At 34.5% G+C, this 20,203-nt stretch overlaps 1 protein-coding gene across 2 annotated transcripts in view; it reads left to right on the top strand.

Annotated features, from left to right (window-relative positions):
* LOC145663741 (kinesin-like protein KIF19) overlaps nt 1-20,203 on the top strand; it is a 278,291-nt gene that overhangs the window by 952 nt on the left and 257,136 nt on the right. For both annotated transcript variants that reach the window (XM_081729824.1, XM_081729825.1), the window contains exon 2: nt 11,914-11,982. In XM_081729824.1, the coding sequence (XP_081585950.1) occupies nt 11,914-11,982 (69 nt within the window). The remainder of the gene's footprint in view (nt 1-11,913; nt 11,983-20,203) is intronic.

Below are 20,203 nucleotides of genomic sequence, written 5' to 3'. Positions count from 1 at the left end.
AGATTTCATTTAATTTAACCTCAATAGAGCTGGAACTGGAGCCTCATTTTGGAAAGGTTTGCGTCTTTGCAAAGCAAAAGTTTCGTTTTAGTTTGCGATATTTGGCATAGCAATTATAATTGCTTATAGCATTTTTTGCGTTGTGTTGCGATTCGTAAATTTTACTAAGACTGATGTGGAATGAGGTACTGGATGTGCTGACTACACATCTAGCTAATCGTGGCCATTTAGTTTATCATGGACTTTCGCGGAAAACAGCGCTAGAAAATGCTTGCCGCCTTATGCATAGTCGTTTTGACATATGATTAGTGTCATATTAAAGGTTGACTACTACAGGAAACATGTTAGTCGAACTCTGTAGTATGGCACTAATCACGCGTCAAAACGACTCTGCATAAGGCTTTTAATGTTTAATGTGGTTTTGCCGTGTATGAACTTCTACAATTTAAGGTGGGATTTCTCAATCTGAGGATCGGGATCGCTAGAGGGATCGTGCGAGGAAAATTATAAATGTAATTAAGATCTAGTAGGGGAAAGTATACACATTTTTAAAGATTATCATTTCCATGCTTATTATCATATGCAGAAAAAAATAAACAAATAAAAAAATCGTTTATTGGAATAAAAAGGACAATGGAACAAGCAAAAAACTGCATTTCGAAATACAAGAAAAATATAAACGTAACAAAACTTGTTTATTGAGATATAACTAAACCGTAAGTAGAAATAATCAAAAGGGAGAAAACGGGAGAGTGAGAGCCTCAGAAAAACTTACGGGAACGATGTTGTTCACCATACAATCACATATTTGGGATTTATTCTGAAGTAGTGATGGGCAACTTATTACTTACCGTCAGGGCCAGAACGAACAAAATAAGAACTAAACTTGAAAGCCATTTTCCTTCCCCTCTGAGGTTATGGTGCACTTCACGTGCGTTTGTCTCACATTTTCTAATAAATCTTTGTTTTATTTTGCGTATCCTGCTTCTTGTTTCACATATCTAGACCAACTAGATTTTCGTTTATAAATCCTTGAAAGTAACTACATGAAATTAACATTTTTAAAAAAATCGCCCTAGCATCTTAGTTGGAGAATAGTCTGGGTAACCAAAATGTTAAAAATATTTCTCTATTCAGATATATTACGATATTAGGCAACGGAGTTAAGAAAAAATAAAGGAACGTATCATATATATATTTAATGTTTTATTTTGCGGACCGGATTCGGCTTCAGGCTGTCGTTTGGCCATCACTGTTCTCAAGAATAACATTACTGTACGTCAATAGAGGATAATATTATTTGTGCCTGATAAAAGAAATATATGGATGATGTACGAAATGAGTAACATAAACATTCGACAAGTGATGACATACGTTAAACGAAAGAAAGAACTGTAGTCGTTATAAAAACGCATATAGTATTAGGAGCTAGGAACTACAAAATGCTTATATTCTTGAAAAGTCGATGCATACTAGTAGCAATGGTAGTTTAACTCTAAACAAAGGGACTCATTATTCTAGAATGTGTATATATATATATATATATATATATATATATATATATATATATATATATATATATATATATATATATATATATATATATATAGATAGATAGATAGATAGATAGATAGATATAAAGTAAGTAACACTCTAATGTCTCTCGAAATAATATGGTTCTACGAAGGAAGGACTAAAAGACTTTCCTGCATCTACATGTTTTCATGCCATAAATATATCAAATCTTTTTTTTTTCATTAATTGTTTTACATGGCATGAATTGTTTTTCACGACATTTTAACATCATTACTACTTGTATAGTGTTGAAGCTACACCTTTTGAAAACTGTAGAATTGTCAAACGACATTTTCAACGTTTCTATAACTCATAAGGAAAACATTTTTGACCAAAGTCTATTTGAACTTTTTAGCTTTCATGTGGTGTAAGGAATCATTCCACGGAGATTGGTGGAATCGTTTATCAACATTCACAGGCTGGTTATCATACTGAAAGGATCACTATGACAAGCAGGATTAATATCGGACTAAGGAAAAAGCCGGTCAAGTGTTATAAATGCAGTCTTGGACTATGATTCACAGACTTTGTCATTATGGAAGATAAAGAAAAATATTTAGAGTATTTCGAAATGCTATATTGAAGAAAAGTGGAGAAGAATAAAAAATGGACAGAAAGAGTAACAAACGAAGATGTTTTAAAGAGAAGAGGAGAGGGTAGGAGGGAAGAGGACGCTTGTAGCCAACATCTTTCGTAGGCAATTAGATTGAACACATCTTGGGAAGAAATTGTCTTCTTTATACCGCCATAAAGGGAAAGATGTCAGGAATACGAGGAATAGGAAGAAAAAAAACACACAAATGATCGATGATTTGAAAAATAGAAGAAAAAATCGGGAGTTAAAAGAAAAAAGCTGAAGGAGAAACGTGTAAAACACACTTTCAGCTCTCAATCTAAACAAAGAAAAGTCCCAGGACCTATCAACAGATAGAAAATTTAACAATAATAATAATAATAATAATAATAATAATAATAATAATAATAATAATAATAATAATAATAATAATAATAATAATAATAATAATAATAATAATAATCATCATCATCTTTCACTTTAACGTCTCAAGTTATGTCCATTAGGCTAAGCTAGACGGATGATTAAGGCAAGTGAATAATAATGGAAGAATTAGTAGAATGAGAATCTAGAAAGAATAGTGACCAAACTCTCTGATCTAGCTACTGGGTTCAAACCTGAAATCTTGTGCTCTGTCCATAATGTAAAACAAAGCATTTATAGAAATAATTACATATACCGGCCTGGAAAGATTAGAAATATAGCGTGTGAAGCCAATCACTGACTACGTACAGGGCCAAATTAACATTCCCTAGCGCCCAAGGTATACTTTAGAATCTTCTCAAAGAAAATATGTAGCTCTTATGTTGCAAATCACAATGGCCAAATGGTCGTTAACAATGAATTCAGCATTCAGTCGCGACTATATAAAATTTCATTGGCGATACAATATGGAATACAAAAAAATTCATACAGGAAATTTCTAGTACAATAAATTAATTTATTCTGTAATATATAAGGCGAGGGAGAGGAATCAAATGTGCGGCCCTAGACTCTCTACTCAGCTTAGACGCTAATCCGGGCCTGGGTACTATCATCAGCAATAATGTGCACCGTATGACTGCCTAGAGCACGGTTTCTTAACCTGGGGGTCGCGAAGATAAGCGGAAGATATAAATATAATTAGAATATAATATCGGAAAATATTTTTAAATATTATTTTGAATTTTGTTCTGATAGGCATATTTTTATTTTTATACATACTGTTAAGAACATCAAAAAATAGGTTTTCTAAGCATTTTCAGCAGATGCAGAGTTGTTTAAAAATCAAAGCAGAAGTTACAAGGGGGTCGCTAGTAAGAGGATGTGATAAAATGGGAATCGTGATAGGAATAAAGTTGAGAACCACTGGCCTGGAGTAATATTCTTTTCACTTGCTTTAGTTACTCGGTAATGAGAAACTGATGAAATTTGCTAGCATAGAAGGAAGTATTAAACCCCCTTTCGCTACAACTCATACGGGTCTGTGGTCGGTCAGAGGACGCTCGTTCAAGTGGGAGAGTACAGTATGATCAGCCCACTGCCTCCCAGGCGCCATTATATCTGGCTTTCTGAACCGGACAACTCTTAATGTAGATAGCTCCCCAATTGCCTAACGGTGCTGAATCAACAATGAAAACAATTTTTTTTAAACAGATAGGAAGAAGAGGGCACTTTTGCCAGCACCCTTCGTAGGAAGGCTAATTGCATTGGAGACATCTTGCGAAAAAATTATCTTCTTTATACCGCCATAGAAGGAAAGATGGAAGGAAAATGAGGAATAGGATGAAGAAGAACACAACTGATCGATGATTTGAAAATACAAGAAAATATTCTGACTTAAAAAAGAGGGAAGCTAAAGATCGAGAGACATGGAAAAAACATTTCCAAGACCAAACCTAAAAGAAAAATCAGGATTTATTAAAAGGCAAAATACTTAATAATACTCGAGGAGTAAGGGACCATGCTGCGCGCGTTAACAATTAGGATAAGCAGGGACTCAGTAATATACCGGTATTATTATTAGCTCCTGACTTATGGATACATCAGCTTATAACTTCACTTCAGGTGCATGTACGTAAATGTACGTACGTGGCACTTAATTTCTCTGTAACTCAGGGGCGGATCAAGGAAGGACTTCTGGGGAGGGGGTTGTAATACTGCTACTTAGAGCTACTTTTAAGAGCTCCAAACTGTGGGATGGATTTCATTTATATAAAATAAGGAAGTTTCCTCTTCTGGGGGGACGATTGCCCCGATCGCCCCCCTGGATCCGCCACTGCTGTAACTATTGGCCGAATCTTTAAAAAAGTCATTTAACTTCACAATATAAAGCATTTAAGCTGTTGCCTTTGTTTCTTTCAACGAATGATAATGTCATATAATTCAATCAGTCATTTAGTAAAGGCCATATATTCACCAAAGTAAATTGTCGAGGAGGAAGAAAAAACTTTGGATTGCAGACTCGAAGTGTACAATAACACCGATGATATTGAGGCAATAGTGTAGGATATGTAACATAACGCGACCATAGAATTCGTCTTTTCACAGGGGATGCGCGTTTCTTCGAGTACGTCTCGAATTTGCACTAAAATAAAAATGTGGTAGGGATGGACGTATGGCGTTTTCGCAATGACTGATTCAATTGGCTTTAATGTTCCCAATACAATCACCAGGAATTATAAGAAAAAATAATAATAATCACTTGATGCTTTTCTTTAAAAATAATAAAAAAGTTAAAAAGTAAACCGGGATAATTTTTTTTTAGGTTATAGTGTAGCTGTGTAAAAACAGTGCTACTCCTGCTTAAGGGTTTTAATTAAATCGAAAGTTAAAAATATAACCTACGGTATTCTACAACATACAATGAATATATGTATTTATATGTACACTCATATGTAGAAAAGATGACAATTGAATAATTGAAATAATATTTTAAACTATAAAGAAAAAAATACAGTTTCTTTTCGCCTGAAAGGCAGTTCTATTCTGAAGAGAATGATGGGCGAAACATGACCCTAGGGTAATTCGGGATGTCTCAGGAAATTTTTTCCCTGAGATCATAGTGTTTTGTGGTAATTTGGGGCATTGTGGGAATTCTTGATAAAATTTCTCCCGCTCTTAGTATTCAAGATAGAAACTTGAAATTTGGCACACACATTCACTATACCAAGTACTATTTATCAGATTTTCTTTAGATGACTACGTTCACACACGGCCGCTGCAGGGGGGGGGGGGGCAAAGTGCGAGAAAAATTCCCTCCGAAATTTTCCCTTTGACATCATTTTTCCCGCTCCTGGTATATGGTATGAGCATGCAAGTGGTACCATTTGAAAGCCAGCTCTATTCTGAAGAGAATGAGGTATGAACCATGATCCTAGGATAAATAGTGACGATGCAGTAGCTGCTTGACTGAAAGTCTAAAAAATACCCCAAGAAGCCGGGATCCGGAAAGGGTTAAGTCAGTACTTCGCAAACTTTTTTTGATTGACAATGCGCTTTACTGAACGCCGCCCACGACATCGTGTCACATTTATGTTAGATTACAACTGAACGTTGTAGGCGTTGGGTGCTCCAAAATGGATTTTATCTAACAATGTTGTTAAAGGGTTTATATTAAAAATAAAATGTCATATAAAGTCTTGACTTATGTCTTCTGGATGCCATAAATCATATTTTTAAAAAAAAGGGATTTTGGTTTGCCAAAACTTCCTTATATATTTATCTTGTCTGTCCGTATATCAGTCCGTTTGTTGGGAAGACAAAAATGTGTCCTTCTGTCCGGGAAACAAAGAATCTCAAGGACTACTTGATGTATTACCAATAAATTTTGGTCAGGTTTTGTAGATCATAAGTTACGGATGTGTTTCATTGATAAAGGTGACATTCAAACCGGAAGTGATGGAAATCAACCGCTTCCGGTTTAATATTGATCGTTAGAGAGTAAAAACAGGTAATAGGCAGCAAGAAGTTGTTTTCTGCAATCCATTTAGCGTCCCAAGAATGTATTCCATCCGTACTCTAATCTCTCTGCTAAAACTGGAAGTGGTAGAATTCCAATACCACTTTCGGTTTCAATACTAATTGAGAAGATATCAGATCATACACACGAAACTCCTGCACATCAACTGGCACACATGACATTGGTACTTCTTAACTTTTAAATTTATGCCACACATGACGGTTGTAAAAGTTTGCTTTTAGTGACAACTTCGTATTTCAAATATTGTTAACTGTCAGTTATGTATTAATATCACCAATACTGTAGATATACGTATACAATTTTCATAATAACTGAAAATAGTATTAATCAGAGCGACCTATTAATATTGTCACCATATGTGAAATAATTTAAATTATGCTGTGTGTGTGTAGTGTATGCAATCATTCTAATTCTCCCTACATATCGTCGGTAAAGGCACGTAGGGGCGTAACCCACAAAATTGTGAATTTGAATTATGAGCACCATGCATGCTTATTTAACCTGCTCCATCAACCACAAAACTTTCTCAGCTGAATTCATTACATAAATGGAGATATGAGCTGTTTGTAAATGACGTATCTTGAAAGTAAGCGTCTAAAAAAAGTCTGCGAAAAGGCGTAACTAATTTATAGCTATTCGTCCGTTGATTAGTTACTCCGTGATTTCTATTTGTGAATGAGTAAACTGGCAGAACTTCTTTCAAGAAAGAAAAGAAAAGAAAACAGAAAACAAAAGAAAAAAAGAAAGCCGAACACATCACATATTATATTATTAAAACGATAAGAGATTTTGCTTGTGGCCTTTCTTCAGTCGTGCTGTGCAATGTGTTGCTAAGTCCAAGAATTAAATGAGGCGCTGAAAATTATAACGGCAGGTCATAACCAAAGTTTCTTTTGAGAAAAGGGTGGCATTATCTCTTACATTCAAATATTCAAATACTCATTTGCAATACGTGCGAATTTTAAAGGTGGAATATGAGAGCCTTAGGGATTCTACGTTTCTATTCTTAAGAACCTATGACCTGCTCTGACGTGAAGTTAGTTCATGATATGATCATTATTTTCTATAACTCTTAGTTTGGTGAATAATAATATGCTGAATATAAAACAGTTCCTTGTTTTGATAGGTATATATTAAATAATAAAAATATGATTTAAATGTTCCAAAAAATAATGGACACCGTAATACACTTTATACTGTTACCAATTGCAATCTGCATTATTAGTTTAAGTTGCGTTAAAAACAATATATTTCTGTAGAATTCTTATTTTGTTATACAGTAACATCAATTACTAACTAATAGACATATTCTCCCGGAGTTCAAGATACGAGTATAACACTACAAAATTCTTTACTTAAAATATAATGTGCGAGAAGAAAACCTTCTCACTGATAATTTGATTTGTTTCTTTAAAAAAAAAAAAAAAAAGCACTTTTACATATATCGGGATCGTTACTACTTCCTCGCCACAAGTATATTGGAGTGTCATCATCAGCAGTGATGTACGGCAGTGGCGATTAGGAAAGTGCCGGGGCTCCCAACTATTTCTTTGCGAGAACATTTGTGCTTTCATATTCCACGGTTTGAACTCAGGAAGTATGGTTGTGATACAGTGTGTGTGGCCATTATTATTATTATTATTATTATTATTATTATTATTATTATTATTATTATTATTATTATTATTATTATTATTATTATTATTATTATTATTCATACTACTACTACTACTACTAATAATAATAATAATGGCTACACACACTGTAGAACTTCCATACTTCCTGAGTTCAAATCGCGGAACATGAAAACAAATTTTCACACAAAGGAATGTTCAGAACGGTACACCAGTATCTGAAAACGTACCGGAGCGCTGCTCTGGCAATAAGAGAAAAAGTACTAGGGCATGCCTAGGCGCTCCACTTCATTTCTGGACATCAGTGTATTCTTGAACGCTTAAAACTATTACTGCATCTAATTTCTCAAGGGAGTAATATAAACTTTTTCTTTAGAAAAAAAAAGCAGCAGAAGGGCGTAACTGGTTGAGGCACATTTTTTTTTTCACGCTGAAATTACGTGGTCAATCTTTAATACTATCCTCAGAAACACTATCTTTCACAATACTTTGTTGAAAGTGAAATGAATAATAATAATAATAATAATAATAATAATAATAATAATAATAATAATAATAATAATAATAATAATAATAATAATAATAATAATAATAATAATAAGTAGTAGTAGTAGTAGTAGTAGTAGTAGTAGTAGTAGTAGTAGTAGTAGTAGTAGTAGTAGTAGTAAGGCATAACGAACAATTTCAAATCGCTTTCCTGTAAAATTAAAACAATTCAGATGTGTACGTGCCTTTTCCGACGATATGTACTGTGGACTACTATTTCCCTTGTTCCGGTAACTCCATTTTAAAAAAATAATAATCTCAATTAACAAGCTATCTAGTTGGAATCCCGACAATTATTCCACTAATGGCATACCTGATTACTGTACAATTATTTGTCAGTAAATCTGCAAAGAAGAGAATGCTTCTATAAATAAGAAGAAAAGTAGTAAGAATATAAACTGTAATAGTAATTCATCACACAGTATAATGGACTAAGTTTACTTTGAAATTTGTTCACTTGTGTAGGTAGCGAATAAGAAGAAACATTCCTATGGCTTTGTTAGTGTTATTTTCGAATATGTTTTCATAAAAATAAATAAATAAATAAATAAAATAACTCAAGTTTTTGAATCGACTTGTACGGGTACCACTGGTTCAACTTAGTTTTGGACAAAACAAAGCAAATCAACTTATTTTCACTAAGTTCTACAAAATTTAAGTAGTGTATCATTTCAATTCAGACAATATTTTTCTTCTCTTGTTTGAGCAGTTAAAATTTTAGATAAGTTGCAAAAAATATAGAAGCTCATTTATGTTAAAATCAATGAAACCGTTGGGAAGCTTTTTTGCATTGAGGTTAACATTACGTGTGAAGCGCCCTTTCCGTGTGTGTCAGAAACTATCTTTCAAGCTGCTCTACCGGAAGAAATTCGCATAAATTTGCAACGTAAATTAGGCCTACTTGTGGAATCTTAGTTCATTATACGGTCAACCTCCTTTATTCCGCCTTCGGCATTCTTTCTTATTGCATTTGAGCACACAATATATAACGGATTTTTTTCAAAGTATAGTTCATTTGATTTCTTAACAAGAACTAGTACGTAATAATTGTACTCTAATAAAAAAGTGTATGTTCAGGTAACTACCAAAATGCACGGAGCAAAAAGATGAAAACAATGGCACTAATTACTAGTTTTATGCATCTACATAGTAATAACTGAATATCTAGAATTCAAACAAACAAAAAAAAAAGTAGCAAGCTTAAAAGTGACGGGAAAAGTAGTGAGAAAGAACGAAAAGTTACGGACCACCGCACTAAACTTTCTCGCTTTCGTTTCTTATATTGAATTATGTCATTCTGCAGTTACGAAGAAACTTATAATAAACGTTTTCGGAAAAGATCTTCCAAAGATTTTTCAACTCAAAAGCACTGGAATTTTTCATAATTAAATTATTTCGTTGTTATAGAGTTACTAATGAAACATTTCTTTATAAAATGTGAACAAAATCGCCTAAGTTGTTTCTGAAAAAATTGAAAGAAAAACCTCGGACCAAAACAATTGCTTCTTTTGATTTTATTTTCTATGATTAATAAATTGTGCCTTATTATAGGCTTATTAATGAAATATTTATAAAATATGAACAAAATCGCTTGAGTTGGGTTTGGAAGAATCTTTCGAAAACAACTTGCTTACAAGAGTAAACTTTCCCTTCTGGTTTTCTTGCAGAAAAATGACTCATACTTATTATAGAACTGTCAGTGAGGTGATGATCTATAAAAAACAAATAAAACCACTGTAGTTTTCGAGCAACTCGGATTCTGTTATATTCACTTTCCAATAAACTACTCTTATCTTTGGAAATAGAAAGAAAATTCAAAACTTCCTCTTTAGAGTCTTGTAGAAATCTTATGCTTAAATGGTCCCTGGTTCGATTCCTGGTGTGGGCACTCGCACGAAAAAATGTAAAAGCTTTTTTTTCAGGCCAGCAATCCTGAGTGAGATTTTCTTGGGTTTTCCTCATTCACACCAGGCAAATACCGGGATGGTACCTAACATACAGGTCCCAGGCCTCTTCCTTCCTTCCTCAATTCTTTCTTCCTTTCCTTTCCTCGGACAGTGTGATCGCCGAGGGATGTCATCCCTCATACGTGACGGATTAACATGGCCATAGATGCCAAAAGCCCAGAAATCTAAATAATAAATCCTTAAGCTTAAAATTTGGTTTAGATGCGTTGAATATAATGACCTCTAGATAAATGTACATATATCAGGACGAACGGACAGATATCCGAAAATCTTTATTTTGGTATTTACAGCCCATGAAATGTGTAAATCTGTTGATGTCTCGAATTCGATTTTTTTTCACGATTACCATATACAATGAAACCTCTACTAACGGACACCTCTATAAAGCGGACACCTCCCATAACGGACATATTTTGTAATCCCCAAACACTGTAATAGGATAAAACATATTGGCAAACCTCTCTAAAGCGGACACTCTCTAGTACGGACACGGACAGTCTTTTCTGTCCTTTATAGGTATTATTCACCTCCGTATTACGGACACTTTCTCTATAAATAAGTTGAAAAGTATTGTAAAAATACATTTTTAGTAATTCATACATGTGTCACCAAGAAAGCATTGTGACATTTTGTCTCCTCAGCTGTCTACTCAGCAATCCAGACGAAGAGTCTCTGTTTAACAACACTCTCATGTCCTTTGCTTGCATTCCACTCCCACCCAAGCTGTTTTAGACACAAAAGTGATTGACAGTTGCCCGCCGTTTGGAATAACACGTTATTCTACTGTCCCACTGGAATCTCTAACCAAGCAGAAGACAAGTTCGGCAGTTTTTGCCCGCGGGTACGCATATTATCACAAAAAAGACACTACTGGACTGCAATTAACCCACAAATTAAAGCGACATACTGTAAACGTAAGTGTAAAGTGCAGAGAACTATAACATCTTATTTCCATCTTGTGCCTCGAACATAGAGTATTGGACAGCAGAGGACGACACAGGTACAGTAAAATTTTGGTAATATTCGTGAATACACGATTCATCCAAAAATATTGTTACTAATGGCATATTACCTTCTTTACTAATTTACGTAAGAAAATATCAAAACCTCTCTAAGGCGGACACCTCTCTATAGCGGACAATTATTGAATCCCCACAGCTGTCCGCTTTAGATAGGTTTCACTGCAAAAGAAGCATAAAGGCCAAGTTTATATGCTCCGCCCCTTACATATCAAGGCGAGGAAGACAAATAGTCGAAAACTTGCGTTGTACATGAAATAACCATCTTATTAACCATGCCATGTACTCTCATCTTGCTAGTATCATAATAAAGAGTTTAAAAAGAGCATATTTCAGTATTTCTCGTATAGCACCAGTTTTCAGGTTTACGAAGAAACTAGTTTTTCTCCTTTCTCTCAAAAATAACACATGAGATTTTACGCTGACGTGTGTTGTTCATCTCAACAAGATCTACTGATTACTATCCAAGTGTCTGATTTTTCGACATTTATTCCCTGTTTAATAATAGCATATAATTTTTACTATCTTTTATTGTTTTATTTTTATTATTGTAGAAAAAATTCTGATCTAAAATTGTTGAACAATACTTACGTTTCCAAGTAAATCTAAAAATCTCCTTTTGTTATAATTATTGCAGGTTGCTGTTCGTATACGCCCACTCAAGCCAGATGAATCGCAGAGGGTTGTCCATTGTGTGGATGAGAAGGTAAAGAGCATGTCATACATGAATAAGTAGTATTTTCTAAATATGTATGATATATTATTTTACACTATTTATCATTTTCATTGAGTTTTACATATTATTTCTTTAAAAAGAGGCTAAATGACGATTTCGTTTTTATTTGAAATATAAGTATTAACCATATAAAGTGGTCAATCCATGCAAAGTGATCGAGAAAAAAGAAAAATTGCCGCTCGACTTTTTTTTTAAAAAAACTATTTTTTAAAAATGAATGTTTATCCTATATAGGGCACTTCAAAACCACAATTAATAATTTTTTACAACATCCCATGGCGTCGCAGCGGTGCCGCCATTTTGTGTTTTTTCGATTTTAGGCGTTTACGTTATTTTGAATATCTCAGCGTGTATTTGTCCTACCAAATTGAAAATTGCTGGACGTCTCCAACTCGTGCAGAGCTAAACCTTTGAACATTTTTGCCTAAAACCAAAGAGGGTGAAATCAGGGTTCACAGTAGCAACATTTTTGGACATTGCAGACATGTTTGGGAACAGGAAACAACCGATGTAGAGATCTGAATTTGAGTGTGCATGTAGTCCGGGGTCATAAGTTATAACACAAAAATTTACAGACCTGTAGCTTCTTCCAAAGGCCTGAAAAAAAAATCGTAAATTTGGAGAATTCCGCCAATTTGGCATGCTTTACTGTCCTATATCACCAATGGGTCTAGATTAAAAAAATCTGAAATTTTGGGAGTAGTTAGTCCTTTAGTGTACCATAACACACAACAAAGCACGTTTTGTGCTTTTGAGCGGAATGGGGTCAAAGTATTAAGTAATGATGTCATACTCTAGGAGGTGTTTTGTTCATAAATTCAACTGGAAATGTTTTGTTGTGAAGTAAAATAAAGTAGGGTGAATAGTTAGTCCAGTCAAGGCTCTCAAGCTCGTTTCTTTCTTCTACAGTAGTTATAACACTGTCTTATCACACCCACAGCGGCACTGGTGAAGAATACCGTTATCAGCAAAAGGCGAGGAAAGTCAAAATGCACAATTGGCCAAAAAAAAAAAAAAGTCCGTAAGTACTCATTGCTCTTGCTGCTTGCTGTATCAATGATATTCAATCATGTTCACTGACTTGGGAATGTAGATCAAACGAAAGGATAACAAGTCTCCTAGATGAGTTAACAGTTAAAACAAGAATAAACATGGTTGAATATCATTGATACAAAGAAATCCGTGAGGGTGTTCCACAGGTCTTCTTCATTTGCGAAGGATCTTTCATGAAGATGGTTGTCGAGGGAACGAAATATGTGGTAATCTGCTGGCTCAAGTTCCGGTGAATATGGTGCATGGCAGAGTCTTCCAGTCAAATTGCTAAAGAGTCTCCGGGTCCTCTTTGTCGTAAGTAACTTAACATTGTCGTTGCAGGAACTGCACACCCTTGCGATTCACCAATGACAACTTCTTCTACAGCAATGGACAGGGCACCCTTTGCAACTGCTGAGAGTAGAGGTCAGCAATGATAGTCTGACAAGGTCAAAGGAGTTCGTATGTGACACTTGCAGACAATTCCACCATTCAAGGAACATAACATTTCGTGGGTGCAGATGTGGTCTTGATGTGTGAGGAGCAGGGCTACATGGCAACAACCAATGTCTGAGTGTGATACAGGACCACTTTTCGTCACCAGTGAGCAAGCGATCAAAGATGGGCGTGTTTAGGTGCTGAGTGAGCTAGGACAAACAGGTTGTGACTCGTTGTTCCTTGTTGGCTACCGACAATGTGTAGAATATCGACTTGTTTCATTTATATGACTTTCTTTATCCCATGCAAGCAGAGTTGCCAACCGTCCCGATTCTGTCGGGACTGTACCGATTTCTGACTTATTTGTCCCGTGTCCCGACCAGACACTCGTCGGGACATATATCCCGATTTATCGATTTTCAAAGTTAATTAATATTTTACTGGACCATTTTTACTCAGGAATAACTTATTCATTTACACGCACAGTTATATATATATATATATATATATATATATATATATATATATATATATATATATATATATATATATATATATATATATATATATATATATATATAATCAATTTAACAACTTTGTGTTTTAATTTGACTCAGAAAAAATAGCACTTTGTCTTTAATTTATAGTTATTCCCTAATTGTTTTGAGTTGATCATCCAGCCGATTTTGATGATAGTAGGTATATTCCACACAGGAAAATAAAAAAAATAAGGTGCTGCATTCATTCAAGTTCGTGTTATTCAGTTGATTATTTACATTGTTTTCAGCGATTCACTATATGTGTAGTCTATGGGGGGAAAGAAGAGCTCCAACACCGATTGTTTCGTTCCGATTTTTCCTTAAGAAAAGTTGGCAACCCTGCATACAGGCACAGCCTGGCTGTTTTAACAGAAATATGGAACCTTTCAGCAAGTTCATCACACGTTAGACCACTGTCCTCCTCGATGGCTGCTTTAGGGCCTCGTCATCCAAAACATGTGGTTGTCCACTCCGAGGTTCATCCGAAAGGAATTTCAGGAACCAATGCCTGACGGTATGTTCGTTCACGGCATTCTCCCCAAATGCCTGGCATATGCTTCGACTTGATGCGGCAGCTGAAAGGCCCACTTTAAAATCATAGAACAAATACAGGTTCTATGATTTTAAACATGCGAACAAGCTGCTTCGATACCTCCATTACTCTTCGACAATGGACAAGCAATGTATATACTGCAATGTGTGTATGACTGCAATGTGTATACGCACTGTGCCTACATTATGTTACTGAAGGTCGATGGTCTGACTATAAATATACTACATTGATTTGATCTCTAGTCTTTCGTTGCAAGCGCTGCTATCGGCTGAAGGAATTCCACTCGCTTTCTCTCGCTTAGCAACAGCTGAACCCTTATTGGCTCAACGCATGGGTGTGTGAGGGTGGGAGCTTTAGTTCGCATTTTTGCCACGGCTCAAGACATTTTGGCAGCACAATAACTTCCGATCGTTTGGCAGGCACGTGTATCATTTTGTTTCCCCTCTATGAGCGCGTCCTCTCTTAATGGGACGTCAAAAATGGCATTGACTTTTTTGGTTATCTTAATATTCGACTATGGTACATGGTGATCCGGATTCAATTTCCCGGGTTACAATTGGACCTTAACTATATTAAAGATGCTTTTAACAATTTTAAATTCAATAAGGTTTATTATACAAAGCAAGTTATCTTAGCCTTGTCACAACCAACTTAAGTGTACTCTTCTACTACTAATACTACTACTACTTTTGGGGGAGACGGGGAAGAAAAAGATTTTTTTTTTCGATTGCACTCAACCACTTGCGAGAAATAGCCACTACTGATTACAATTATACATAAACAAATCAGTTCACAAATATGTTTTCTTAATGCTTTTTCCCTCTTTTTACATACTTATGTCTTTTACATACCACTATAGATAACGCTAAGCAATCAAAACTACGTATTTAAAACCAATTCTTATTGATGAAGATCAATACAGTTATCCCATACCTAATCTATGTCATCACCCCTGCTAATACTCAGAGTTTAAAAGTGGATTACAATATTGGTCTATGGAGGTCATACGATTTTGTTTCGTTGTAGTAAGATTTTTTCCAACAACACTTTTTCTTTCAAATCCTTGGATTTTATTCAGGTTGGGACGTTAATAAACAGTTTACATGTTTGAGGTAATATTGTACAGTATTGTGTTGGTAATGTTAAGATAATATACGTGTATATATTGATACTAGAACAAACGCGTTCTTCTTCTTCGATGTGGTTGCTTAAAATAAAGCCATTTTTTCTTGGTATTTATCTTACTAATACTTTAATTTGTATCTGGCTTTATAACCATTAGATGTATAATCTGGCTCAGTTCATTGTGTTTCCTGATAATCTTATATTCTACATGTACGCTTTAATAGGATTACGCGCGATAATAAACATTTATTTTCTTTTGTTTTCCATTAGCGCGTGCGTAGCATTAGCTTTGCGTTTCCATTAGGCTAAAAAGCATAACCGTACAAGGTTAAATATGTCGGTTCATTTCAGTTCGTCCTCTGAGAATGTATTTTGTACTGAGACAAAATATGTACTGTTTTTCTCGCGTGAACGATGTACTGTGATTTTTGTTTGTCAAAATATTATGCTTGATTATTGTTTATTTTCCTCATTCAGCTTTTGACAAAATACTCGAGGAATTCTTGAGTTTTTTTTTTGGGGGGGGGGAGAATTACCCTGCCGCCCCTGCATTACCCCCATTTGTGTATTTGTAAAATCTACGGCTGAAAAATAATGGACACTCTCTTTTATTCTACTTTGACCCGACATTTTGTTCTCGAGTTATGGCTGTTCTTACGTTTTTCTGACAAATTTTCGACTGGTCATAGTGTCGAAACGAAGCATTTCTACACCTCTTTGATCTATTCCCTTTGTCTTATCTTGGTGTCCTGGTGGTCAATCGTCTCCCTAACGTTGTCGGTATTGTTTTGAATATGATCCATCTTTATCTCCCTATTGAAACCGAAAATAATAAGTGTAAGTGTGTTATTTCAGGTTATAACATTTGACCTTTATACAAAGAGTTCGGAAATGTTTCGAAGTTGTACAAGGCAATGTGAAACTCGCTACTGTTTTAGAAAAATCATTTTGTTGCTTTTTGAAAACAGAGCTCTTAAATTGACACTTTGGCAAGTGCGAATGATATAAGGTTCATACTTAATACAGTGTTTAAGAAGAAACTTCCAATAAGTATAACATTGGTACGAGTATATCGGTTAGTTTTTGTAACCGAGGTCAACACCTATACCGAAAATTGAACCCAGTACCGGTGTTTAGGGTTCAATTCTCGATGGAAAAATGAAATGAAATTTTTGAGTTTTACGTCCCACGGTTATGCCGATTAGGCTAAAGGAGACGGTGATGATGAGTAATGAATGAAATGGTGGAATGAAGTAAGTGGGAGGAAACGGGAGAACCCCGAGAAAACCCACGCACACGGTGTTTGTCCACCACAAAGTTCACTTGGCGGGAGCAGGGTTTGAACCCGAGACCCTTAGCACCAGAGGTGAACGCTCTACCACCGCGGCCCACAATTCTCGATGGAATTAGTGGTCTCAGACATAAACTCGAGCAGTAGTTTGGATCCTACTTTAAGCATTGGACCTCCGTGTCATGTAGCCTCGGTACCGAAACTTAATGAATCAATAAAGCACAATGGTAGTTAAAAGTGTTGATGTTATGAGTTCGTTATTTATTGATGACGTAGGACTACAGTCAGTATGAAGTTAGTTTGAACAGCTTGATTAACGCATTAGATTAGGAATCAATATACCATTTTCCGATAAACAGCAAAATATAAGTACGAGAATACATGCCATATAATATGAATAATTGTTCCGTGAACGTCATACCGTTAAACAAAACAGGTGATTAATTGAAGATATTGACTTTTATTGATGTGATCATTCATTGGTCAGGTTGCTTTTAAATGGTTTTGCCTGTGACTTTCCTTGAAAGCAACGCTTCTTCATTAATTATATTTTCTCCTACATGGTATTTAACTTGATGCACCAAACTCCTGCTTATTTATACATATTTTTTTTTAAAATGTACAATTCACATAAGTAACTAACCTTATTGTGAAATGTTTTCCAATTTTGTTATTAATATTCTGTGTCATAGAGCAGGAGTCTTGGTACAGGATAGTAAATAACTTTTTTTATGACTTAATTGATTGATTAAAGTTTAATAGAAGGTCAGCGACGAGGCTACTTGATCCCGTCAGGATTTTCATGGATTTTCAGTGTATTTATAACATGTTCTTCCTACTTGGAGCCGCACTAGTTTTTGCTTATCCTAACATTTGCGAGTTGTACATGCATCACTGTTTGGAGAAATATGACATTAATAGAAGTTAGTGTGCCACTGTTAGGATTATATATATGTATAATACATATACAATGCCAAATAACCAAAAAAGTGGACCTGATTCCCTTGCGCACTAAATGTGTCATATATTGAACTCAGAAAGACAGTAATATTTCTGGTGACAGTATTTTCCATTCCTGTTTTGTGATAGAACACTCGCATTTTAGACCAGTCGAGTAGGTTCTAATCGTGGACATAATTAATAATGATATGTTTTCTTGATAGGATTGTTGTGATTTGTCTTTCTCATTAACACAGTAAAAGTCCCCACAGATCCAACTTATGCTAGGATCGCCATTTTGGAAAATGGCGGACGAAGATGCACCTGCATTCTGTTTTCGGCTGATTTCTCTGGACATGGCCAACTTTAGAAAGAAAATGAGATGGACCAATTTGAAAAGCGGAAAATTTGCTATCAAATATGGTTGTTAGATATTTCCATTGTCCAGAAATTACGATGGTCACTTTCAGAAAATTTGTATAATATTAAAAATGTCTGAGAATTATCGTTTTACCGGAATTTTGAATTTGCCTTTTAGGATTGCTCGTAATGGCCATCAATCATTTCCAAACGACGAGTTTACTGTGAAAGGTAAAGTTTAGGGAATTATTTCATGTTTCTTCACGACCAGGGAATTGTTCTCCCCCATCGAACTATCTCTATTACTAAAACTATATTTTGTTTCGTCATTAAAATAGCAATAATAATGAAAACACGAGTGCTATTTATTTCGTTCTTGAAAATGTTCGTAGGTCCTATCGTTAATATCAGGGTTGTACCAAAAAGTGACCCAAGAGATCATAGTCCCTACTGTGATGGACAAGATCTTGACCGTGGATTTACTCAGAATTCTTCCGTTAACTCCTACATGTTCATTCCACCATTTTTTTTTCATGTCCATAATCTACCATTTATCATTCCCTTTCATTAATTACGCGTTTCTTGTAGCCTACAGGGCATAACGTGAGACGTAAAACAAGAAATCCCATGCCATTTCATTTTAGTATCAATTTGTATTTTGTTCATTATAGCTATGCAAGTACTCACAATATTAGATGTTACATTGCCCAAGCTGTTACACATTATTATTATTATTATTATTATTATTATTATTATTATTATTATTATTATTATTATTATTATTATTATTATTATTATTATTATTATTATTATTATTATTATTATTACATATTTGGTGCTTTGGTCAGTTGTCTTTTATTAAGACCAATTAGTATCATTCATAGGAAACCCGAAACATTTCCGTTCTATAACAACTTCGCGATTTCAACTGTAAGTTGAAACTTTTTCCTCTCTCTCTTTAATTCTCATCTGATCCACATACGAGCTCATTGTGACTACGAATTATAGAGGCGGAGATTCCTACTAGTTTATTTGTGAATAAATTAAAAGTGAAAGAATAATAAGATAACAAGAAATATTAAGGGGGAAGACTACTAAAAATAATACAAAAGATAACCATTTTTGTTTTGCTCGTTTTTCGTAAGTGAAAAGAGATAATGAAATGAGATAATGAGACAAGAGGTAATGTAATAAAAGATAATGAGATAATAAAAGTTATTAAAATTACACTTTCTGTTTATTACAAAATAAATACAAATATTATTTAAAAAGTAGTTAACATGGAGCTAAGACAACATGATAAGTCATCCATTACCGTTGAGTTCATTTTTCAAGTCGCTGCCTCGACATACATTTTTGGGTAATTTATATTCTGGTCACACTGTAATTTCTATGGATAGCAACACTGAAAATTCTTTTGATTCATATTTTTGGGTGTAGAAAAACATTACCTATGGTTGTGGTAAGTTACATTTTATTATCTCTTTTTACTTACGAAAAACGGGCAAAAGAAAATATTAGCTTATGTATCATTTTTAGTAGTCTGTCCTCTTAAGTTAATTATCACTATGTAAACAATTGGATGGCTCACTATAATTAACAATTTTACTTTGCCGCTCATTATCAGTATATTGCTTTATAAATTCATTATTTTTCTCAGATTACTTATAAATACATCCTAAATTGATTTTACTGAAAAATAATATCCAATTATTGATCTGTATTTATCTTTCAAAATGTTGAACTAAAATATCTGGTTGGCAAATGTAAATTGATGTATGGTATTACGTGAAATGTATAAAATGTACTTTTAACTTAAATTGTGGCCTCTCTTTTATATCAAATCTTGGATCATGATCCTTTAATTTAATTTTTACATATGTTGACACTTTCTTAATTAACTGTTACCGAGGT

This window comes from Thermobia domestica, chromosome 11 (genome assembly GCF_964235325.1).
Source record: "Thermobia domestica chromosome 11, izTheDome1.hap1.1, whole genome shotgun sequence".
NCBI classification, from domain to species: Eukaryota; Metazoa; Arthropoda; class Insecta; order Zygentoma; family Lepismatidae; genus Thermobia; species Thermobia domestica.
Note: the sequence above shows the minus strand (reverse complement) of the source record. Positions and strands in the feature narration are given on the sequence as shown.